This window comes from Perca flavescens, chromosome 19 (assembly GCF_004354835.1).
Source record: "Perca flavescens isolate YP-PL-M2 chromosome 19, PFLA_1.0, whole genome shotgun sequence".
Lineage (NCBI taxonomy): Eukaryota > Metazoa > Chordata > Actinopteri > Perciformes > Percidae > Perca > Perca flavescens.
This window is the reverse complement of record NC_041349.1, coordinates 32,546,600-32,573,259: the sequence shown is the minus strand read 5'-3', so window position 1 is coordinate 32,573,259 and position 26,660 is coordinate 32,546,600. Positions and strand designations below refer to the sequence as shown.

The 26,660-nt window shown below is 40.5% G+C and overlaps 1 protein-coding gene and 1 long non-coding RNA gene across 2 annotated transcripts in view; both read right to left on the bottom strand.

The window, feature by feature from the left end:
• The window catches only part of sorcs2 (sortilin-related VPS10 domain containing receptor 2), a 371,041-nt gene extending 370,652 nt beyond the window's left edge, over positions 1–389 (bottom strand). The window contains exon 1 of the mRNA XM_028563724.1: positions 36–389. Coding sequence (XP_028419525.1) covers positions 36–389 — 354 coding nt within the window. The remainder of the gene's footprint in view (positions 1–35) is intronic.
• Positions 390–7,390: 7,001 nt separating this feature from the next.
• On the bottom strand, positions 7,391–9,559 carry LOC114546054 (uncharacterized). Its single transcript, XR_003690980.1, has 3 exons — positions 9,481–9,559; positions 8,501–8,595; positions 7,391–7,956 (listed from the first exon to the last, which is right to left on the bottom strand). It is a non-coding gene; the product is annotated as an uncharacterized LOC114546054 (long non-coding RNA).
• Positions 9,560–26,660: the final 17,101 nt, after the last annotated feature.

The window sequence follows — 26,660 nt, the reverse complement described above, 5'->3', positions numbered from 1 at the left end:
GGGACGATTGGGGGTGGGGGGGATAGGCTACTCACGCTGCTGTTCTCTCCTGTCCAGTGGACCATCGCCTGGTTGTGGGTCGCATCCCCTTTGAGCACGAAGGAGCTGCTGAGCAGGGACATTTGTTTTTCCCGGGACAGCGCTCTCCTGAAGCGGGGCGAGCTCTCCGCGCCGCCGGCTCCCTCGTCGCCGTCCTTTGGTAAGCCCGGCGGGGAGCCTCCGTCTCGGCCGCCCGTGTCAAACGTACCGTCCTCCCTGCCGCGACGGGTTAAAGCCCCGCTGTCACAGCGCACTGGTCCCGGCAGTGCCATCCAGGCCGAGGCGATCAGCAGAAAGACGCAGAGGTGCGCGCCGGCGGAGAGCGGCTCTTCGGGGCGCAGAGATGCCATGTTTTGCGCTGTAGTAGCGCTCAGTATCGCGGAGAGAGATGGAGAGACTGCTGATGCTTGTGGAAGATAGATAGGTGTACACTGTAAGCCGAGAGACACAGAGAGTGAGGGAGGAGGGAGGGAGGGAGGGAGGGGAACTAGAGCGAAGGCAGACAGTGGGATATAACAACGTGGACGCGTCTCTGTGCCAAGCGGAGGCCACAGGCCGGCGCAGCGGTGCCATCTGCCGGCCCACAGCTGCAACACCTCAACTCAGACCACCTTCAAGTGTCACCTCATGAGGAATCCGCAATTTAAATACAGCATATGGCGTCGCCCATTTCAAATCGGTAATAACCATAACACATGTTCAAGAGTCTGCAGTTAATTATTAAGCGGGCTTCCAGTTTTCTCAGTTGCTTAGACACCACGAAGGAGAATCTGATTCTCAAAACCATTTCATAAAATTCCGACATCCAACTAATGATCTCTCAACACTTTGTGTACATCTTGAATGATGTGCACATCCTTCAAACAGGTTATATTAAATGTAGATTTCTTAATAAATATCTAGTAGCCAGTGTCAGGAAGACCTGTCCTCAGCTCAGTGAGTAACAAGTTCATCCTCAAATTGTATTGCAAATGATGGCAATTTATTTTAGAACTCTTCTCTCTATCTCAGTCCTGTCATCTTTTTTTTTACAATGTTGTGATTATCTATCAATAAAAAAAGCAATTCATATCTATTTCGCTATCTCTCTATTTTATTTTTTTTTTTACCAACAATGTCTGCATCTAAATTGACCCAATTTGTGGCCCCCTGCTTATCTTCCACCCACCACGTTAAAGTAATGAATTTGTGACATGACAGATTCTGTGACCTGTGGCAATGCAACACCGATTTTGCCTTCAGGTAACTTATGCAGAATAATCAGGCGATTGATTTAGTTCATATTTGCTGAATGAATGCAGCTGGAGCCTAGTGAGGAGCAAATAAAGACTCCAAAATGAAATGAATGCCACAGAGCAGTGAAACAAAATGTGTGGTGAAAACCTGCCACCCTTTAAGCATATATCTCTCTGTGGTTAGATATGACACTGAGAGAAATAAAAACACAACTTTTGTTTTTTAATTAAAATAAATCTTCATTTCCCATCAAACAAACTACCTAAAACATGTGATAGGGGATTCCAAGGGATCGGTCCAATCCTATCAGCCTGTCAGACAAGGGTTGTTATGTACGGAAGAGGGTTAGGATTAGGGCCACATGGGAAAAATGGGTTGGAGTTCTGAGTTTATTCTCAAATGTATGCTAAAATTTCCCTCAGGATGAATACAGTACTTATCTATCTATCTATCTATCTATCTATCTATCTATCCATCCATCCATCCATCCATCCATCCATCCATCCATCCATCTTCCATCCATCCATCCATCCATCCATCCATCCATCCATCTTCCATTCATCCATCCATCCATCCATCTTCCATTCATCCATCCATCCATCTATCTATCTATCTATCTATCTATCTATCTATCCATCCATCCATCCATCCATCCATCCATCTTCCATTCATCCATCCATCCATCCATCCATCCATCCATCTTCCATTCATCCATCCATCCATCTATCTATCTATCTATCTATCTATCTATCTATCTATCTATCTATCCATCCATCCATCCATCCATCCATCTTCCATTCATCCATCCATCCATCCATCTTCCATTCATCCATCCATCCATCTATCTATCTATCTATCTATATATCTATCTATATATCTATCTATCTATCTATCTATCTATCTATCTATCTATCTATCTATCTCTATCTATGACTTTATTCTGAGAATTCAGACTTTTTTTCAGTATACAAAAATTAAGTTAAAAAAAATCTTTTAAAAAACTAATCTTAGAATTCTCTGACTTTTTTCTCAGAATTCTGAGATTAAAGTCAGAATTCTGAGAAGACTAACTTTTTCCTCAGAATTCGGACTTTAAACTCAGATAACTCAATACATATTTTTCACATGTTGCCTTCATCCTCTTCCGTAGGTTTGACCCAGTGTTGGTGTTTATTAGTGTTTACCCAAACTAAAATATGAGCCGTTAGAATCTACTGTAGCTCTTTTTAAACTTGCATGTGTATTTGTTACTGTATGTCAGCGTTCGCCAACTGGCGGCCCGCGGGCCACATCCGGCCCGTCAAAGCTTTCAGTCCGGCCTGCAGAATAATCATGATTTCAGACAGCACAGTGCCACGCAGCTTCAAGCACCATTTGTTTGGATACAAGCATTGCATTTTGGAAGCTAGACAGGATTCTGAACGGGGCGCACTGCACACACACTACTAGTCGATGACCCCTGCTGTATGTAATAATATGTCCATCCTTGGCTGTTTTAAATGTCACATGCAAACAAAAATGTGACAGTTTTAAGCTTAAACTAGAGCTTGCTCTTTGGGGAAATAACCCAGCAGTAATCTAAATAAATAACACTAACACTGGGTTCAAATTGGTAAAGGATAAATAATTCAGTGCTGCGTCTGTGTTATATCAACCCAAACTGGGACCATTTTAACCCGGCGAACTTTAGTTTGAGATGGCTGGCTGCTGGTCTGAACCCCAAACAACAAGTTGGCCAGTGAAAGCTTCCAGTCTACATCTATATTTATAAACTAGATTTGAGCAGGTGGGACAACGACATAAGACTAAGATATCACAATTTGGCTGTGATGATAAATCCTATTGGTCACCAATCAATTAGTCTGCATCAACTGAAGTCCATTTCCAGGAAAACTGCCTGACATCAGATGTTCCTCGCCTTTGTCTCTCTGTGGGTTGTCATTCTCAAACTCTGTTCGCTTCTGGAAACGACAACTAACTTTGAGCTAGCAATCTACACGCTGAAAATGGCAAATTTTAAAGAAAGTTTGGATCGAGCAACAAGGCAGGTCTGCTTGGTTCTTTCAGGGAACGATCGTAAAGATTTACAAAGAATATGTTTAGGGCGTTTCCTCTCTAACTGGGACGTTTTGGGACCGATTGGTGGGATTGCTGAGGAGTCCACATCTCCACATTTCTCCTATCCCAGAATGCATCTGTGTTGTAGCCAGACCTTCCTCCCACAGCGTTGTGGAGATAGAGTTGGACATGCGAGACTAGCGATCACTCAGCTTACAGACAGTTGGCCCTAAACGCTCCCTGGGTATGTTTTTGTTTCAGCTTTCCAATTTATTCCAGCATTTTTACATTTGATCTTTGCTCCCAATTTAAAAGATAAAAACTCAAAAATCAGATGACCCAAAGCGGTTGGAAACATTCCTCAAAAAAAAGAGACTGCCGAACCATGTTTGCATGATATCAGTACACCCATCCTCCTCCTCATGGGCCTCACTGCCTGTGTGCGGGTGGCCAGCTGGCCCAAAGGTCAGAGTTCACATTTAATCCCACTAAGTGAAGCTCTCATTCAATTACAACTAGAGGCTAGATTATTCAACGGCTCGGTGGGTCAGGGTTGGTAGGGGTCGAATGTCTCTTCAGATCAAACAAAAATGGCTTTCATTCAGCCTGGTCTCACAGAATATTCCATGAAATGATCCCAAACCGTTAACAGCGCATTACGTGGTGGTGGGACGCAATGTGTGAAAATTCTGTGTGGCCACCACGGAAAACAATAATGTAAAGTCGATGAGACTTTCACACAACCGTCCCGTTGTTCTTTTCCTAAACTCAACCCGTCCGCTGTATACGGTCGTCCCGTTCTTCTTTTCCTAAACGCAAACCGTTGTTGTCCCGCCCACCCACGACCCTTTGCTTAAATTAGGGGGCCGTGTTCATTTCACGGAATTCTGTGAGATCAGGTTGTTTCATTTGTCTTCAGCTTGCCATTAATAATGATTTTAATATATACGTTTATTTAGTATAGCACCTTTTACAGAACAAAGGCGCAAAGTCCTACACAAGAGTAAAATGGCCAAGTTACATAAGTGAGTCTTCAGCTGCTTTTAAAAGGTGAAAAAAAACTACTTTATTCTTCACATCCACAGTACAATGAAGTGAAATGTTATAACTGCATTCAACCCATCCTAAGTAGTAGGAGCAGTGGACAGCTATACATACAGCATCCCGGGGGTGGGGGGACTTGGGGTTCAGTGACTTGCTCATGGACACTTTGACACGTGGCCGGAGGTCCAACCGCCAATCGTGTGGCTGAGTGTCTATAAGAGATGAACCCCAACAAGAACTGAATCCATTAATCTGCGGCCACAAAATCCCAATGATGATTCCTCTGTTCTATCATGTGGATTATTATAAGTACATACATAAAGTGCACTATGTAACTGTCAGGATTAACCTGCCTCACTGATGAGTACCAAGGGTTGCTGGTAAGACTGCAGGGCCTTTGATTCTGGGAACATTTTGATAATAAGTCATCATATTGTGCCCAAGCGGCCATTAAATCAATCCATGCAGCTTTAAATAGAAAACCCCAAATATTTGATGCCACGACGGGATTCAGACGTTAGTATGGAGCTGTTTATCCTTTTGATTCTCAGTATGACACGGAGACAGCGATGTTGTTGGCTCAACTGGTCTCAGATCAGTGCACTCTTGCGTTCAAGTTGACGGAACAGGGGCATAGTCAGTTTAAATATTTGATGGCTGGGGGCAAAAAGTGCATCAATGTTCCAGGAAAGAGAGAGGGAGAGGCAGAACACAACACAATAATATCACACCAGCATATTGATTTTGTGTACATTTTGCCTCCTTCTCTAAGTCTTTTATATTTTCTCTTTCTCTCCAGCTACCTTGAAAACCAACACATGTTTTAGTGAAGTTCAGAAACAGAATGGCAGATGGGAGGGCAGATGATGTCAGAGTGTGCACCCTCCATGACCTCTGTTGCCAGCATACTGCCTGTAACTGCACCTTAAACTGGAGCTCGCATTTAAATATTTCATACCGCAGTGGAAACCAGGGGTGAGGCTGCAGCAACCCAGATTGGAGACTGCAGCAACCTGAATATAATCTGTTTAAATCGAAATGAGAGACCAAACTTGCTCACCCAGAGAATTCAGACAAGCCATGAAAAAACAGACTTATATTAACACGCCAGGCGAAAGCATGCAGAAATAGCTAACAATCTTCCTAATCTTCACATAGATTGTTGGTTAATAGCAGTGAGTTATTCTACTCCAGGGCAGAGGTGTCAAGTAACAAAGTACAAATACTTCGTTACCTTACTTAAGTAGAAATTTTGGGTATCTATACTTTACTGGAGTAATTATTTTACAGCATACTTTTTACTTCTACTCCTTACATTTTCACGAAATTATGTGTACTTTCTACTCCTTACATTTAAAAAATAGCCTCGTTACTCATATTTCAGTTCGGCTTGTTTTCATTCCGGCTCGTCATCGTTCAAAAAAACCCTATCCAGATCGCTCCATCTGGAGAGAGTGAATGTGATTGTGGTTGGATGAGAAGTATAAACATAGTCATTCCGACACCCTATTGGTTTGTACGCGATCCATCAAACCTGCACAGACCCGGTGCTAATATGCCACCGGTGCTTTAATGACCGTTATTTACCGGACCGAATAGCAACGTGGATTTCGGTGCCTTATTTAGGAGCCACTTAGATGCCTGCGCTTCTCTCTGATGCTCCGAAAACGGACGTTAGAGGGAACTGAAACATCGCCGCACGGGACGCTAGTTAACACTACAGTTGGCAGCAGGTAACGTTAGCCTAGCGTTAGCTAGTTAACACTACAGTTGGCAGCAGGTAACGTTAGCCTACGGTTAGCTAGTTAACACTACAGTTGGCAGCAGGTAACGTTAGCCTACGGTTAGCTAGTTAACACTACAGTTGGCAGCAGGTAACATTAGCCTACGGTTAGCTAGCAGCGGGAGTAAACACGGTTAAAATGCTGACAGCTAAACGGTGTAAAGTGTGTCTGTATTTCACTGGAGAAGATTGTAACACCAGACTGTAGCTGCCGTTGTCTGAAAAACACAGACACAGAGATGTGTCACCTTTTTCAGCCCTTCTGAGTTTGCAGGTATGATTTTAATGTTACATTATTATAGTCATATGATTTTGTCCTAACGTTTTGGGGTTAAGCTGTTGTCCTTAATGGCATTGTTTCCCCATTACATCAGGGATCTTCAACGTTTTTTAAACCAAAGACCCCTTAACTTAAAGTGAGATGTAGCAGGGACCCCCTACTAAATATTGTATGAAATTAAGTTGCCTATTAAACTGGGCCTACGATAACAGTTAGGGCAACCTAAAGCGTTCTTACATACCCTTTTTTCATAAGCTATTAAAATATTAATTGTTGGCATGATTTTATAATATTTTAATGTTACATACTGTATGTGGCACAGTAAATCTAGGATTAACTGTACACTGTAAAAAGCAACCTATAGAATCTACTCAATAAATGTGAGGTAACAATTTGCACTCAGTCTGTTTGGGTAGATTTCACCACATGTTTTGAGTGAAGCATATCTACATTTAACAGCTATGATACACTAAAAGAAATTAGGTAAAGTCTACCTAATATTTCTCAATACATTACACAACTGATTACTTATAAAAAGTAAGTAACATTACCTCTTGATTGTAAGCACTTAATACTTAATATTAAATTGTTATTAATAATTGAACAATATGAGTAATTAATCATTACTTATTCAGGGAAGGTAAACTTTACTTTAAAAAAATTATTGTCAGACACAGGAGATAATTGATCATGTAAATTTCTTTTAATCAATGAAATGTTCAAAAAAAATAGGACAGGAGAAGGTACAAAAGAACCCTCTCCACTCTGCTTATTCAACTGAAACAAGTTTCTTAAACCCTTCATATGTAGATTCCAGTTTGTTTGTTATACCAAACATAAACATCTTACATTTTTTTTATATGTTTGAGGAACATATGCAGATATTTGCAAAGCCTTATGGGATTGTTGAAGATAACCAGTCAGTCTGTGCCTGAACAAAAACAGCATTTTCCACATCTCAACACCGTGTCCCTTTGGTTAAATGAATTGACAGCCTAGTACCAGTCAGAAACACACTGAGTTCAGTCCTTGCTTAACCAATTTGTGTCTTGTGAATAACATTGATCCATGAGATGATATGCATTATTTGAATGTAGTGAATTTCAATGTGACACTGCTCTTTGGGAGATGAAATTGTCTGATTGCATTGCACAGTGAGCATTCTTCAGCACCAACAGTAAGTTCCCAGGAAACATTCTGTGCCTGAACACGGTGACAAACAGTTCATCATTAGCTTACTTTTGAGGCTCTGGACCTTCTTGAGCAGCTTTGCTCTGTCAAGCACCAAAAGAGTTTCTGAAATACTTTAAGTATACTCAAGCTTCTTGGAATACTCAAGTTTGAGAGCATAGATCAATCCCATCAACAGCACACATGCCTTGGTTCGCTTTCCACACACGTTCAGCACTTTGTTTCCCTCCATCGCAGTCAACACATCTGCTGTATGCTCCTTGGCTGCAGGATTATGGATCACAAGCACCTTCATGGTTTAGTCCATGTTGTCCTCATTTTCATCCTCCGTGTTAAAAAAAGAAACAAAAATATGCACTTTTAAGTTAAGGACAATAACAAGATACTATCCCAATACATTTATTGATCATGTTTTCTTGGTTAAGCCAAATCAACCCAGGTAGAGTTTGTTTTTAATAATCAGCACTTCAATACAATTCAGTGACAAATTAAAACTGTGACTTTATTGCCTATTTCTCACTTCAAATGTTTTTAAAACCCTATTTTAGTAACTGATTAGCAGTAATATGAGAAAGTTTGCATAAAGTATGTTGGTTTAATAACCTGCATTATTAATATAACCAAGTTACATTATGATTTTAATTGTGGATATACCTCCTGCCTCGTTACAAACTAAACTGACATTAGAAGGGGTGGCATGTCTGTCCCATAATGGTGGCTGTGCCAAGTATCCGCAGTTTCTATGTACTATATATGTATGTGTGTGTGTGTTTGTGTGTGATTTGTATCGGAAATTAAACCATTGTATCAGGGCAACTCTATGTGTAACCATGTGATACCTTGAATTGATCGATCATTTAATAACATACCTAGCAATCTTGGATGAGATCTTCTTGATGTTCCCCAAGGTACTCAATGAGGCGACAAACAACTGCATCCCTTTTTCTCTCTCGACACATTGGGACTGTGAATAGATGCATTTAGTGATTAACTTTTATATATATTTATATATATATATATATATATATATATATATATATATATATCCACAATATATATATATATCCACAATATATTTATATATATATATATATATATATATATATATATATACACACACACACACACACACACACACATCATACATACATACATACATACATACATACCTCATTTACAGTGTATTTGTGTATTGTAGTTAGCGTACGCGTGTAACAGAGATTAACCGGTTGTTGCGCTGCCCTCATGGTTGAGTTCACCCTTTTTATCCACCCCTACCTATCTCAATTGTATTGTATATTAAATAACAAACAGATTTTGTAAGATAAAAGCTGAGTAAGCCTAACTTTATGTAGCTAAGGTTGGTCTAAAATATATTTTCTCAAAAGCAGGTAATGTCGGGGCTTATCAATACTATTAGGTAACCTTACTGTATCTATCCGGCTACATAGTTAACTTAGCTAGCTAACGTTAGCTAACATTACAGGTAATGTCACCTAACAGTTAGCTTACATTTGGAGCCACATGGTTCAGCCATGAAAGCAATAACGTTACATTGTGACACTGTCAAATGCCACGAAAGGTAACGTTTGCTAGTTTGAAGTAACGTAACTAACATCTCTTCCAACAATCTCCACATTGCTACGTTTTAGTAACATTAGAAGCTAACGTTAGCCTTTCAACTCTGGCATTAGCTAGCTAGCTGGCACTCGGTAGCTTGCTAACTTTTAATGACAGACTGCCATTGAGTAACTTGTTAACAGCCTAGAGAAGCAAGCCGAATGTACAATCTAAACCAACCATTAAATAAGTTTATTAGACACAGCAACCTGTTAAAAAGGAATCTTACCTTAGCTAAACCGAACAGCTTGACTCCAGTGTCCCGCCAGTGAAACTAGATCTTGGCCAAGAACCAGCACTGACGCATGTGCACTTTGAACTGCAGACTTATCATTTTGGGGTAGATTTTATTATATTTGTTTAGGATGCAAATGTTACTGTTATAAAATATGTAATGTAGGTAGAATTTACCCATTATTGTATATTTGCTTACTGACTAATATATTTGCAGTAAAATTTAAACAATTTGCATGTGTTGTATTTACTACCTTCCAAAATCCGTTTTTACAGTGTATCTGTGGGCTGATATCTTAGGGACTCCCTTACCTATAGGCCAGTAAGCCTATCATCAGTGGGAATTTATATTTGCTAATAATATGTTGGAATTATGTTAAGGCATTTTAATTTTAAAAGACTCAAAGATAATAAAAAGACTCAAAAATTTACAATAATTTGAAGGCCCCCCTGCAATGACTTTGAGGACCCCTTGTTGAAGATCTCTGCCTTACATTACTTTTACTTTTATACTTTAAGTAGTTTTGAAACCAGTACTTTTACACTTTTACTTAAGTAAAAAGCTTGAGTTGATACTTCAACTTCTACAAAAGTCTTTTCAAACCCTAGTATATATACTTCTACTTGAGTAATGAATGTGAATACTTTTGACACCTCTGCTCCAGGGAGATAATACATTACAGATGTGAGAAAAAAGAAATGACTTTCACGATCTTTTGAACATTATTTAGGCTCTGTTGTTTTTTTTTGTCAATGAAAGTTTTTCTTCACATCAAGATTCATGCACTTCCACTTCAGTGTGTTCAACATTTTACAGCTGATTAGAGCTGCAAAGATTAATCGATCGGTCGTCACCAAATTCTCAATTCTCTGATACCAGCTCCTTAAATGTGAATATTTCCCAGTTTCTTTACTCCTCTGTGACAGTAATCCCAACATCTTTGAGTTAAGACATTTGAGGCAGTCACAACATATTTCACCATTTTCTGACATTTTATAGACCAAACAACTAATCGATTAATCGAGAAAACAATCGACGGATTTTATTGTCAATCAAAGTAATTGTTAGTTGCAGCACTACAGCAGCTATTTAGTTATTTTGGAGCCAGAAGAATGCAAATGTCGTACTTTTTTATCCTCTGGTTTAACATAGTTTCTTGCATTTCCCTATGTTCTTTGTCAAGTTCAAGTTCAATACTTTATTGCCATGTCAACACAGTTGATTGGAATTTGTCTTGGTGCCAATCAGGTGAAAAAAAGGCAATACATACACAGGACCATACAGTATACATACAGTACATAAAAGACAATGACATAGACAATCATTCAAACCAGTAAAAAACTGTAAAGCCCTTGTTCTATTGCAACTTCCCATAAAGTGTCTTGTGTAGTCTATAAAGTGCAGTGTTGGGCAAGTTACTTTTAAAAAGTAATTGGTTACAGTTACTAGTTACTTCTTCCTAAAAGTAACTAAATTAATTACTCAGTTACAGATTATGAAAGTAACTAGTTACTTCAGAAAATAACTATTGCGTTACTTTCAAGTAAATTTTTGAATGCTCAAATGTGACCACCTCCACCCCTCTTTAACGGAACTTAAAATACATGTGCATGTTCAATTATTTGTGATAAATCTGAATATTATAATGAAATGGACACAATACAATACAATATATTGTTAACAGAAACAATGTACACAAATCTAAACTATTTTAATGTTGCTGTGGGACAAAGTGAGACTAGCCTCCAATCAAATGTCATGTATGTAGATATTAGGTTTATATAGTAGATCGATACAAATAACACAACGCCTCAACAGGCCACAACTGGGCAAAATTAAATTATGCTTCAGAGGAAAGTGTATATACAAATATATACACTCTTTGGAGTGCAAATAACATAAGTAGCCTGATGTTTATGCCTGTGTGCTAGTGTGTGGTAGAGCAAGGGAGAAGTTAGAGAGTGACGGCGATTAGCTTTCGAGCGAGTCATAGTGAGAGAAACAACGTGTCTCCCCTGTGTTTTCTGACCACGGTGGAAAATCTGGAGCAGGAAAAGTTAACCCTCTCCATACCTGTCTCTCTCTCATTGACTGACTCGCTTGTGTTGTTCGTTGGTTGTCTGACTATGCGTGCATTCGAGGCGCCTGCCCAACTCTTCCTCTGATTGGCTTACCATGACATTTTACTCAACCTCAGCCAATCGTCAGCATTTATGCGGTTGTGTCACTGCCCTCTACCCGAGTAACAACAGTAAAAGAAGTCTTTGCCTCTCGGCTCAGACTCAGAGATGTAGTTGGTGTGATGAAAAAAAACAGCTACAAATATAGTAATGCGTCGCATTTTTGGGTAGTAACGGTAACGGCGTTATTAAGATTGGAAGAGTAATCAATTAGATTACTTGTTACTGAAAAAAAGTAACGCCGTTATTTATAAAGCCGTTATTCCCATCACTGATAAAGTGCATTTGAATAAGGTGCATTTAGTCCAGGTTTACTCTGTAAGGTGCCTGAGCATTAAGGAGCTTAATAGTACCAGGGTATGTACTGTTACTGAGCATTAAGGAGTCTAATAGTACCAGGGTATGTACTGTTACTGAGCATTAAGGAGTCTAATAGTACCAGGGTATGTACTGTTACTGAGCATTAAGGAGTCTAATAGTACCAGGGTATGTACTGTTACTGAGCATTAAGGAGCCTAATAGTACCAGGGTATGTACTGTTACTGAGCATTAAGGAGCCTAATAGTACCAGGGTATGTACTGTTACTGAGCATTAAGGAGCCTAATAGTACCAGGGTAAGTACTGTTACTGAGCATTAAGGAGCCTAATAGTACCAGGGTAAGTACTGTTACTGAGCATTAAGGAGTCTAATAGTACCAGGGTAAGTACTGTTACTGAGCATTAAGGAGTCTAATAGTACCAGGGTAAGTACTGTTACTGAGCATTAAGGAGTCTAATAGTACCAGGGTAAGTACTGTTACTGAGCATTAAGGAGCCTAATAGTACCAGGGTATGTACTGTTACTGAGCATTAAGGAGCCTAATAGTACCAGGGTAAGTACTGTGACTGAGCATTAAGGAGTCTAATAGTACCAGGGTAAGTACTGTTACTGAGCATTAAGGAGTCTAATAGTACCAGGGTAAGTACTGTTACTGAGCATTAAGGAGTCTAATAGTACCAGGGTAAGTACTGTTACTGAGCATTAAGGAGTCTAATAGTACCAGGGTAAGTACTGTTACTGAGCATTAAGGAGTCTAATAGTACCAGGGTAAGTACTGTTACAGAAGCGGGATGTTTTGCCCCTGAGACTTTGACCTCTCTTTCCAGAGGGCAGTAGATGGAAGAGGGACCTGGCAGGGTGGGAGGGGTCGTCTAGCACTTTCTGCGCTTGATGGCTGGTCCACGTGGCGTAGATAGAGGCTACAGATGGGATGGCATGTCCGAAAATTTAAGCTTCAGACTTTAAAACATTTACGTGGTAAGAAACTGAAAAAGGGACTCACTGGAGTTGTCTGCAGTGGATATGATGTTACTCAAAGGAACACCAAATATGGAAGGTTGGGTGGATGATTAATTATTAAGTTTCGGCAGTGTACATGAGGGAAATAATAGTAATAAGTGAAACATACAATTAGAGTCACCTTCTATGCCTTCCCCAACTGGAATAACTTGTAGAAAATGATATTGAAGTTGAACTGCAGATCATGCCAGGTACATGCAGAGCACACTTTGGAACATATTGTACAGAACCATATGTACAAGTAGTTAGGATGTGAGTTAATGAGTGAAAGAAATCAGTTAATCAGCTGATCAGACAGGTAATCAATCAACATCAAGGGATCCCACCAATACTATAACAACTATCACCACCAGAGGCCAGAAACAGCTGTTGAGAGTCAAACTCTTTTGCAGATTTCTGAGACTCTGTAAAACTAAAGCGCATTCGTCTTCATAACATCCAATTATTTGCGAACATTTCATTATGAATAAAGCTACATTCAGCAGCTGCTCAGCAGCATGCTAACAAGCTGAACCCCCACGGCCCAAGGATTGCCTCCCACTGAGCTGTCTTGGTGCTCAGATGATGGAAGACATGCTTTATTCATTCATACTTCTCATCTGCGATCACACACACACAAACAGGACGATGCCACGGCACCGCTCAATGAGGGCCATGAAATATTGACTGAATTTAGTTTGCTAAGAGGTCATGCTGTGCTGAAATATATCTCTGACTTTTACAAGAAGTTTACAATATAATTCTCACGTTGCATCTCAATTGCCGAAATATAGTGATGCAATTTTCTTATACATAGATGTAAAAAAATTATGTTAACACCATATGCACATGCAACCATTTATGACTGCAATAAGCTACAAAGCTCCCTGTCCTTCTCTGGGGATTAAAGGTGTTTCTGGGAAATGTAGGAGACCATTACTCTAAAGCTACATTAATAAAAAAAAAATGTTTATATTTACAATGGATCCAATGAATTCCAATGGATGCGTCACTCCCGCACTGGAAACATTCAACAAGTCTGGGATCATAACTTGGAATATATTGGACCCACTCTGTCATATTCCATATTACAAGAGTTTCCTTATCCAGTCTAGCCTATCATTGTACCCTTTTTGTAAAAAATAGTGATCTTGTAACCTTTATTTCTGTACATATTTTCTTTAATGCCATTTGATGTATTTTATTTGGTAGGTTGGGTGAGCTGGGGTTGGAAGTAATGCCTGTTATCTTTTTGTATGTATTTTCTACTGCTCTATGGAGCATTTTACACTGTTTTGGTATTATGGCCTACTTGTGTTCAACTATTTTACCTTTCTTCTTCAACATCAAATGACAGACAGACGATATTCATCACGTGGCCAGAAACAAACTCCAAATGAATGTTTCATGTCTGCTGGATGTGTGAATAAGCAATATTTCTTGTGCACACATTTTTCATATCAACGTGAAGTTACCTTTTTAGTGTTGTGTGTACTCATTGGGGGACTCCAAATAACATAATGCACTGTTAAAGTTGTTATATACAGTACACACGTAATAATAATAATAATAATAATAATAATAATAATAATATATTATTTATATAGCGTCTTTCATGAAATCCATTGACACTTTACAGAATGACTGTGGCTAAGCTAAGCTAAAGGAGGTTGGAGGCTGTGGCAAACAGGTGGTGTGTCTGGAGTTTTTAAATATGTCCAGGGATGTAGCATTTGTATTCATAGAAACAGCGAAATTTCAAAGTGGCTTGTTTGGTGCATATTTTTCCATGTAGCTCTCAGTCTCGGCCCTCCTTCTCTACCAGATGGGTCTGACCCATGAGTTTGCTGTGGGGCAGGGGGAGCTGCCCCCCTGGTGGCTGAAACGGATAATTGCATTGTTTAAAACATGAGAGGAATTATTACATCTGGCATGACCAGATATTTTATAAATATCTTAGCTAAATAACACAAAACAACTAAATGGTGGTAGGTAATACATCTGATTTCCTATACTGCTTTAGTAAAAATATTTCCTGGCTGACGATGGGAGCAGCAGGACGCAAAAAACGAAAATGACTGTTGCTAGTCTGGACATCTTACCGGGCCAAGGTTGCAATAAAGGTTTTCTAAATGCCACATTTGATGTGAGCTTACTAATTGATTGCAGGTTTTGTGTAGATCTGGACTTTTATTTACGCTTATTCCACTTTGCTTAAACGGCGAAGTGGAGGAAGCCTAGTGACGAGTCCATAGAAACCAGTTTGTGTGTTGAATGTTACCCAGAAGGCCTTGCTGAATGGTCTCAATGTTTTATTGTTTTATTTCATGTGAATACTAGTTTACTAGAGGAGTAACTTAGTATTTGAAGTAATGCAGTAATGCAACAACGTTAGTGAGTAAATCTACTGAAATGGCCCCCCCACCATAACAGAGGAGTGGGATGTGTAAGATGAGAATGCAGAGGTTTAGTCACATATGTCATTGCTGTAAAAAAACAATGGCAATCTGTATATATTTGCCAAGCGCAAACCAGTACTGAAGGTATCAATAAATTGTTGGTGCAAACACACCTGTCAAGTTTTGCAGCTGAGTGCAATTATTCATGCGGCAAAGTACAAGGACACAGTCGGCAGAACGATGAGAAAAAGAAAATGAATACACTCCCTCCGGGCTCTGTTTTGCATTGCATGTATTCCTCCTGCCATGGCTCATATCAGCTAAAAGTCATTCTTTAAAATGTGTTTGAATGCCCTCTGCTGGTGGTCTGTACACCCTGCCTATCAAAAACCGTGGCAATCATTTGACCCGGATTCTGATCCATGGAAACAAACAAATCCTCTTGGTGAAACGGTGAAGGTCTTGTTAGTCTGGTTGGATAAGAAGGGAAAGGGATCGGAGGAGATCCCCAAACATGAATAATTGAAAAGCCCTGAACAACAACTTTCAAACGATCTGTATCCACCCACCCGCTTTCGACCTTTCTGCCGCCATGAGCCGGCTATGATGTGAGCTTTATAGTGCTGCCCCTCTCCATCAGTGTCTATGCCCCTCACTCATTGGTATCGGCCTTCCGTCAGCTCTCCTCCCCCCACTTCCTGCTTTCACGTGACATTGGCTTTAGAGGCAAGTCGTTCCAGAGTCTCTGGTACACAAACAGACAGCTCTGGCTGCTCCATCCCCAACGCTGTGTGCTTGCGATGACTATTCATGTGGACTAAATCCTTAACCCAGATAAGCATATAACATACACTACACAAACTGTGGAGAGGAAAAGAAAAGGGTGTTTTCACACAAATTCCTCTTTCCAAGTAGATGCAGTTTTTAGTTTTTTACATTTAATCTTTAAATTCTAAAACTACAGAATCCTACAATATACAAAAATTAACTTATATAACATCAGCGCTGAGTATACAATAAAATCAGCTCAAATAATAACTGTAACATCAGAAAGGAGCAAAGCTACAGCATATAAGGTCGAGATTTAACAAAATTACAAACTTAACTTTTAGGCTAACATGGACGAGAAGTCAGAGCGCTCTAAACGCTCAAAACAACTTCTATTCAATTTGAGTGTCTACATTACCACGAAATGTTTGAAGAATCACAATGCGGTATGGTCAAAAGCTACAGTTTAAGTACTAAATTGACCTCGAGGTGAGATTGTTTGCCAACCAGTTATTTTCTTGTGTGATGAGAGACAGTGACGTGAAGTAATATGAAAATGCTTAAAAAAATCTATTTAATTTTATTTGCTCATTTCAAATATTTAATAAGAATTCATTAAGCCTGCTGACTCTAACCCTCTATTGGCCGGCCGCCACTGCTCTACACCAATCTGATTGGTGGAGCGCTAAACCGGAAATAACAAGTGGGATGAGTGACGAACTCCTCTCAAAATCTGATGAAAATCTTTTAAACTGACCTTTGTCGATCTGAAATGAAGACAGATTCAGCAACTGCACGGCCTATTTCTCTCTTAAAATGTAAAAAATACGAAATCGTATTCCGAACAAGCCGCCATTACTATCGGCTGGAGAAGCCAGACCCACGTGACGCGTTCATCATTTCCGGTTTTCATATTTTCTATTACTTCTCGCGCACGCGCAGAACGTACGCTCAAGACGGTGTTGCTTCAGTGTGCACCAAGGCTGAATTTCGGGAAAGAGACTTCAGATACAGTATTAGGGGACCACTAAGGTCTATATAAAAGAGACTTCAGATACAGTATTAGGGGACCACTAAGGTCTATATAAAAGAGACTTCAGATACAGTATTAGGGGACCACTAAGGTCTATATAAAAGAGACTTCAGATACAGTATTAGGGGACCACTAAGGTCTATATAAAAGAGACTTCAGATACAGTATTAGGGGACCACTAAGGCCTATATAAAAGAGACTTCAGATACAGTATTAGGGGACCACTAAGGTCTATATAAAAGAGACTTCAGATACAGTATTAGGGGACCACTAAGGTCTATATAAAAGAGACTTCAGATACAGTATTAGGGGACCACTAAGGTCTATATAAAAGAGACTTCAGATACAGTATTAGGGGACCACTAAGGTCTATATAAAAGAGACTTCAGATACAGTATTAGGGGACCACTAAGGTCTATATAAAAGAGACTTCAGATACAGTATTAGGGGACCACTAAGGTCTATATAAAAGAGACTTCAGATACAGTATTAGGGGACCACTAAGGCCTATATAAAAGAGACTTCAGATACAGTATTAGGGGACCACTAAGGTCTATATAAAAGAGACTTCAGATACAGTATTAGGGGACCACTAAGGCCTATATAAAAGAGACTTCAGATACAGTATTAGGGGACCACTAAGGTCTATATAAAAGAGACTTCAGATACAGTATTAGGGGACCACTAAGGTCTATATAAAAGAGACTTCAGATACAGTATTAGGGGACCACTAAGGTCTATATAAAAGAGACTTCAGATACAGTATTAGGGGACCACTAAGGTCTATATAAAAGAGACTTCAGATACAGTATTAGGGGACCACTAAGGTCTATATAAAAGAGACTTCAGATACAGTATTAGGGGACCACTAAGGTCTATATAAAAGAGACTTCAGATACAGTATTAGGGGACCACTAAGGCCTATATAAAAGAGACTTCAGATACAGTATTAGGGGACCACTAAGGTCTATATAAAAGAGACTTCAGATACAGTATTAGGGGACCACTAAGGCCTATATAAAAGAGACTTCAGATACAGTATTAGGGGACCACTAAGGCCTATATAAAAGAGACTTCAGATACAGTATTAGGGGACCACTAAGGTCTATATAAAAGAGACTTCAGATACAGTATTAGGGGACCACTAAGGTCTATATAAAAGAGACTTCAGATACAGTATTAGGGGACCACTAAGGTCTATATAAAAGAGACTTCAGATACAGTATTAGGGGACCACTAAGGCCTATATAAAAGGATCCAAAAAGCAGCATGTCATGGGACCTTTAATAATACCGTCCAAAACAGCAGGCATTACAGCTTTACCAGACCTATATGATAAGATTGAATAGAACTATATACTGTATTATATCCAAACAAGCCTTAGTGATAAAGTTGAAGATTATAATATTTATATAAAACACTTAGCCATCTACCATTTCCCTCTGGAAACAGCAGGTTGCCCCCAGAGTGGCGAGGACCTGATTTGGACCGGGACAGCACGGTTCCGGCGAATTGCCCTCTCTACTGGACCCAATTCAGTACATAGATCCAAGAGCGCAGGCCATCGTCATGGTCCCTGAAGTCTCTTTCTCTCCTGATTCTTCCATTGGCGTAGTCCTCCTCCAGCTGTGCCATGATGCAGCATTACGCATGGGTTCACCGCAGTATTTATACATTTACAACAATTTGTGATTGTAGACTGAGACTAGATTGTGACCTTGCCAAAATCACAGCATCAACTAGTGGTATCGTTCACCCAGAGATACAAATTGAAGATGAAAGTCTAATAGGCAAAACACACTTTTCTTCATGCAGGTTTTGTCACAAACAGTATTAAAGTTGGGACCGATAACGAGGACGTTAACTGTAACGATTGCGCCAAAGCTTAACGTCTGTATTTTCAGACTTTGACATTTGATGATATATGCACAGTAATAAAGACAGATATTTAGTTATTTACACTGTGTTCTGCCGTTATCTAATGCTAGGGTATTTGATGCTATCCTGTATTCCATGCAGTCGGGCCATCTCCTCCTCCTATGCTTCGTAGTGGACAATGTGATGGTGAGACAGCGCTGATTAAATATTAAGAACACATTTTGATTTAAGATTTGAGTTGGATTTTACGAGGTGTTTACGGAACAATTATCACTCAGAACAAGCGGAAATAATACTGCTGGATTTAATCTTCATAACGTGGATGATATGGAGTGAAAAAATGTGCGTATTAAGAGTAATCGTTATTCCCACATGTACTTTCTGCAGTCTGACTTCAGTTCACCACCTCACCATCTGCGTCCCCAATTCCCATTGTCTCCAAAATGTGCGTGTACACGCATGGGTCAGAGTTTGCGTGGAGGACCGCACATTCTCCCGTCAAGTTTGTTTTTTATTAATAACGACCTTTGCGTGGGAAGTGGCGTACGCACATTTTCAGCCCCGTATTGTGCGTAAACCAGGTTTTATGAGACCCCTGAGCATGTCTGTGTGTATTCCAGGCCTGTGTGTAGTGTGTAATAACAACATAGTGTAAATTGTAATTTCCCCATTGGGATCAATAAAGTTTGAAAATCAATAAAGAGATTTTTTTTAATTAAATTAACATGTAAATATCACTAAAACCAATGGGGGACAGAAGCGTGAGTAACATTACTACTGATGAAGTGTGTTGTGTGGGGCCAGGCGTGTAGGCATGGTCAGCTTGCAACAAAAAACAGGGCTGTACAGGGAGGGACAATAGAGCTTAAGAGTGAGATTCAGAAAGTGAAAATCCAATTCATTTTCTAAATCCAGATTTAGATTGTTAGCCATGATGTTAACCATCCAAGGTAAACATGCTGTTCCACGAGCTATGCGATTGTGAAACGATGGTATATATAAGGGATAATACGCTTGGAATCCTGCGTCCATAGCAACGTAAAAACTCTGTAATGCGATCCTTTGTCTATTAGCTACTCAACACCACCTTACGGGCTGTGGTAGTAGCCTATATTTTATGGGGTGCTGCCGTGGTGGACCAATGACCCAGTGGCTGTTTTAATCACTGCAGGAATTGACACAACATTAGCTGAAGCGTTGTAGTGAGCTAGCGGGCTATCGGCTGCTCTAATTTACAGTAAACTGAACATTTCTGTTGACGGTGAAGTGAGACACGGTGAATGGCTTCTTTGGGAATATTTATGTGGACGTTTATGTCCTCATTCATCTCGTTTCCTTTTTGCAGAGCCGCTGCATGTCGACACACCTGTAAGTTAACGTTAAACAAGTTGCAATGTAAGCTAACTAATTAGCGTTGTTGTCCCTACGGCTGTTACTGCGTAGCTAGCGTTCATAGACGGTATAGAAAGATACTAGCGATAGACGCTCATCACATCTGCTGTGATTGCTTGAATTGGAGGACAGAAGTTGCTCCACGTTTCCCCACTTTTTGCCACAGCTGATAGGCTAGCGATAAATTATCCGGACTTCTTTCAGCGGATTGATTGATAGCTGTCCTACAGGGTGAACAGAACTGTGTCCATGGCAACGCTCTGCTTTTGCATGGCAACGGTGTGTTATCCTTAGCAGCGGTCTGTTATCAAGAAATAACAGACCGCATTCTACATTAGAATTCAACCAAGCCATGTAATAAGCTCCTGTAGAAGCCACAAGTTGCTATGATATCAACCTTGTTTAAAAAAAAAAACATGATTTATTTGCAATGTCATGGAGAAGAACTACCCTACCCACAGTACAAAGACTCTGATTGGTGAAGCTCGCCGCTACCTCGGAAATATTTAGCAAACCATACTGCTAGTGAGCTGCTACCACACACTCTTGTACCTTTACCTTTCTTTCCTGTTTTCTAATTTTTCTGTGAGCCGACTCACACGAAATGTTGTATAATCAGGATTTCTCTCGTAGTTGGTTGGCTTGGTTCCAGGCTTAAACTGTGGCATTTTCTAAAACATCAATGAAGTGAATGAATGGGAAATTCACCTCCAGAACCTGATCACTCTGCTGAGTGTTCTTTTCTGGTTTATTTCTAGTTTGTTATGTATTTCCTCATAATAAACCACTGATGTATAAGTCACTGCAAATAATGGGTTACACTTCTTATAAATTGTTGTATGAATTAAAAAATTGTAATAACCTGATCTACCTTTTAATGTGTTTATTCCAGCAACCAATTATTACTGATTTAGTTTCTTTATTCATTTAGTTTATGACAACACAAATCTGATATCTACGGAGCCCCCCCAGGGGTCAGCTGAGAAAAAAAAATTAAACTGTGCGTATAGAATAAAAATCCGTTCCCTCGGTTTTATACACTGTTCGCACAAATTCATAATCCATGCCATCGGTTTTATAAACGTGTGCAGTAGGAAAGATATTCACAGATTCCAACTTCCGGAATCAATTACTCTACAGCGAAATGTTATTAAATCAAAAACTATTCATCTTTCCTACCGTAGTAAGGTTAACAACGAGCTACAGACTCATTTTCATCAAACAAGCCGTCCTCTGACCTGGAGAAATACCACTGGTCTCTACGAGCAGCCGAGCAGCTGGCGGTGAGAAGAGCTTAGGGACCGTCTACAAACTACAACACCAAACTCAAATATTTAGTAATTAAATAGTGTTTCCAAACTTACCTCTATTATAACTTGTCTCCTGCTAGTTGTACTACAGCACTTATGTCTAAAAAATAAGCATATTCATAATGTTGGTAAATATCTTTTGCCAAAAGAAAATTAATATATGTCATAATGACAGAGAATCATGTCTCCAAAACTACTCCGCACATAGAAGGCCCCCTGCTAAATATCTTCTAAATAAATATCTTTGTTTGGTGTTTGTAGACGGTCCCTAAACACTTGTCTTACTGCCGTCTCACCGCCGGCTGCTCGTAGAGACCAGTGTGATTTTGATGAAAATGAGTCTGTAGCTCGTTGTTTACCTTACTACGGTAGGAAAGATGCATTGCTTATGATTTAATAACATTTTGCTGTAGAGTAATTGATCCCGGATGTTGGAATCTGTGAATATCTTTCTAACTTTGCTCACCTTTATGAAACCTCGGGCACGGATTATGAATCCATATGTACAGTTTATAAAACCGAGGGAATAGATTTTTATTCTGTTTAGTTTTTTTTCTCAGCTGACCCCAGGGGGGCTCCGTAGATATCAGATTTGTGTTGTCATAAACTTTTATATTCAATTAAAGACACATGAGGCTAATCCATTTATTCTTTTATTGATCTAAGTCACATGTGTCAAATTCAAGGCCTGCGGGCCAAATCCGGCGCTGAGCGCCGCTGTGTTGGAGTTTACCCCGGTGGACGAGAGGGTCGCCTCCCTACGCCTGCGGGTTGTGGGGGGGGAAACTCTGACTGTTGTTTGTGCATATGCACCAAACAGGAGTTCGGAGTATTCGGCCTTCTTGGAGATCTTGACTGGAGTCCTGCATGGGGCTCCAGTGGGGGACTCCATTGTTCTGCTGGGGGACTTCAACGCACACGTGGGCAATGATGGAGACACCTGGAGAGGCGTGATTGGGAGGAACGGCCTCCCTGATCTAAACCAGAGTGGTTGTTTGTTGTTGGACTTCTGTGCTAGTCATGGATTGTCTATAACAAACACCATGTTCGAACATAGGGATGCTCATAAGTGTACCTGGTACCAGAGCACCCTAGGCCGAAGGTCAATGATCGATTTCATAATCGTTTCATCTGATCTGAGGCCGTATGTTTTGGACACTCGGGTGAAGAGAGGGGCAGAGCTGTCAACCGATCACCATCTGGTGGTGAGTTGGGTCAGAGGGTGGGGGAAGACTCTGGACAGACCTGGTAAGCCCAAACGTGTAGTGCGGGTAAATTGGGAACGTCTGGAGGAGGCCCCTGTCCAACAGACTTTCAACTCACACCTTTTCGTGCATCCCTGTGGAGGCTGGGGGCATTGAACCCGAGTGGACAATGTTCAAAGTTTCCATTGCTGAAGCTGCGGCGAGGAGCTGTGGTCTTAGGGTCTTAGGTGCCTCAAGGGGCGGTAACCCACGAACACCGTGGTGGACACCGGTGGTCAGGGAAGCCGTCCGACTGAAGAAGGAGTCTTTCCGGGATATGTTATCCCAGAGGCAGTTGCAGGGTACCGAAGGGCCCGAAGGGCTGCAGCCTCTGCCGTGAAAGAGACAAAGCAGCGGGTGTGGGAGAAGTTTGGAGAAGACATGGAGAAGGACTTTCGGTCGGCACCAAAGTGCTTCTGGAAAACTGTTCGCCACCTCAGGAGGGGGAAGCGGGGAACCATCCAAGCTGTGTACAGTAAGGATGGGACACTGTTGACCTCAACTGAGGAGGTAATAGGGCGGTGGAAGGAGCACTAATCCGACTAATACGCCCTCTATGTTAGAGGTAGAGCTGGAGGATAACGGGGGATTGTCGTCGATTTCCCAGGCGGAAGTCACTGATGTAGTCAAACAACTACACAGTGGCAAAGCCCCGGGGATTGATGAGATCGGTCCAGAAATGCTCAAGGCTCTGGGTGTGGAGGGGCTGTCCTGGTTGACACGCCTCTTCAACATTGCGTGGAAGTCTGGGACGGTGCCAAAGGAGTGGCAGACTGGGGTGGTGGTTCCCCTTTTTAAAAAGGGGGACCAGAGGGTGTGTGCCAATTATAGGGGTATCACACTTCTCAGCCTCCCTGGTAAAGTCTACTCCAAGGTGCTGGAAAGGAGGGTTCGGCCGATAGTCGAACCTCGGGTTGAGGAGGAATAACGCGGATTCCGTCCTGGTCGTGGAACAACGGACCAGCTCTTCACTCTCGCAAGGATCCTGGAGGGAGCCTGGGAGTATGCCCAACCGGTCTACATGTGTTTTGTGGATTTGGAGAAGGCGTATGACCGGGTCCCCCGGGAGATACTGTGGGAGGTGCTGCGGGAGTATGGGGTGAGGGGGTTGTGGTGGCAAATTTAATTTTAACCATTATTGATTAATGATTTTAACCATTTGTTTAATTCTAATGATATACCATTTGTTTAAAGATTGTTTTAAACCTCCACATAATCCTGTTCCTTCCTGTAGACTTAAAGGCACCAGTGAGAGAGCTGGCCTTGTAGACTGAGCAATAGCAGAAGTTATTTTCGCTAAAGAATTGCAGCTCCTCATCTGTTTATTTTTTGCAGATAGGGTGAAGAAGGCTATAACACTGTGTGAACCGTATCTGTTTTTGTCTCCTGAGATAAGCAGGTGTTTTGTCTAGTATAGGAGACACAGGAGCAGAATGGAAGGTTGAGAGATGATCTGACTGTCTATGGTATTTTTCTTAAGAAAGTGACCGTATGCTAAAGATACTTGGAGAGGGATGGCTTAAAGGAGTTTCTTCACTATATAATGTTTGAATATTTAGACTTTTAGTTAGAAATGCTCATTCAGTTGTACCTGTGAATCTGTATTCTCATATTTTGCAAAATATAATAAATGCTCAAAGACCAGATTTTGGTTTGATTCTCAAACAGTCTTTATTCGTATTCATTTTTATCATTGATATTTACTAAACTCTGCTGCTGCAAGAAATTTCCATCACAGATTGGCGTTGTTGGCTTAGTGAATAAGAAAGGAGGTGGAGTCGCCATTTTGTTTAATGTCTCATTCCAATGTACGCAAATATCTTACGGAAATTTTGCTTCTTTTGAATATGTGGCTCTTCAGCTAAGATCCTCCCCTCAAGCTCTACTTCTAAATATCTACAGGCCACCTAAATACTGTGCAACCTTCTTTGACAACTTTACTGAACTGTTGTCTATAATCTGTATTAACTTTGACCGTGTAATTATTGCTGGTGATTTCAACATTCATGTTGACAACCCCCAGGACCGAGGGACCAAAGAACTGTGTTGTGTTTTTGAGAGCTATGGACTGACTCAGCATGTTACACAGCCCACGCACAATAAAGGGGCACACTCTGGACTTGATTATCTCCAAGGGTCTGAACATTTCCAAGGTTGTGGTGACTGATGTTGCTCTCTCTGATCATTCCTGTGTTTTCTTTAACGGCACTATCTCTCTGCCCAAAAGTGCTCAAACAAAGTTAATCAGAAAACGGTATATCACTGAAAACACCAGTGAATCATTCATTCAGCTTTTCTCCTCTACACCCACCCTCACTGGGGCCTCAGTCACTGAGCTTGTAGATAATTTCAACTGTAAAATTACGAATGTTATTGATGCTATTGCTCCCACTAAGGTCAAAGCTGTCTCTGGTAAGGAAAGATCTCCATGGAGAAATTTTATAGTTGTGAGAACAGAAAAAGAGAGTGTCGAAAAGCTGAACGCAGTTGGCGAAAATCTAATCTCCAGGTCCATTATAACACTTATAAAGAGAGACTTCGCATTTATAATCTGGAACTAAGGAATGCAAGGCGGTCCTTTTTCTCTGACATTATTGCCAGAAACAATAATAATTCACGTGCTTTGTTTGCTACTGTTGATAGATTAACAAACCCTCCAGTACCAATAGCATCTGAACTGTTGTTCTACCAAGGCTTGCAATGACTTTGCCTCCTTCTTCACAGACAAAATTCAGAAAATTAGACAAACAGTCAGTGCTTCCATATCAAGTACAGGATATGTGTTGTCACAGTGTGCACGCGAATCAAATTCCAACATGACACAATTTCATACGATCAACCTTAAAAACCTGGAGGACATAATACAACATCTGAAAACCTCCTCCTGTTGCCTTGATATTCTACCAACGGGTGTTTTCAAAAATGTTTCGAATTGTTTGGCTTCTGATCTTCTAAATATTGTAAATACATCTCTGCTCTCAGGAATCTTCCCACAGGCCCTGAAAACGGCAGTCATCAAGCCACTCCTAAAAAAGAACAATCTAGACATGACACTAATGAGCAACTATAGGCCAATATCAAACCTTCCATTTTTAAGTAAAATCATAGAAAAAGTGGTTTTTCAACAACTCAACCTTTTCTTATCGCTAAACAACAGTTTTGATGCCTTCCAGTCAGGTTTTCGACCACACCACAGCACTGAGACAGCTCTTGTTAAAGTCTTTAATGACATCCACTTAAACACAGATAGTGGCAAAATTTCAGTCTTAGTATTACTTGATCTCAGTGCTGCATTTGATACGGTAGACCATGACATATTGCTTGACCGATTGGAAAACTGGGTTGGTCTTTCTGGCTCAGTACTAAAGTGGTTTGAATCCTATTTAAAGAATAGGGACTACTTTGTGTCTATAGGTAATTATACATCTGAGCATACAAATATGACGTGCGGAGTTCCCCAAGGCTCAGTTCTGGGGCCTCTTCTGTTCAACATCTACATGCTTCCCCTGTCTCAGATTATGGAAACAACAAAATAAGTTACCATAGTTATGCGGATGACACACAAATTTACATAACCTTATCGCCAGGGAACTATAGCCCAATACAACAATTAAATATGTGCATTGAACAGATTAATGATTGGATGTGCCA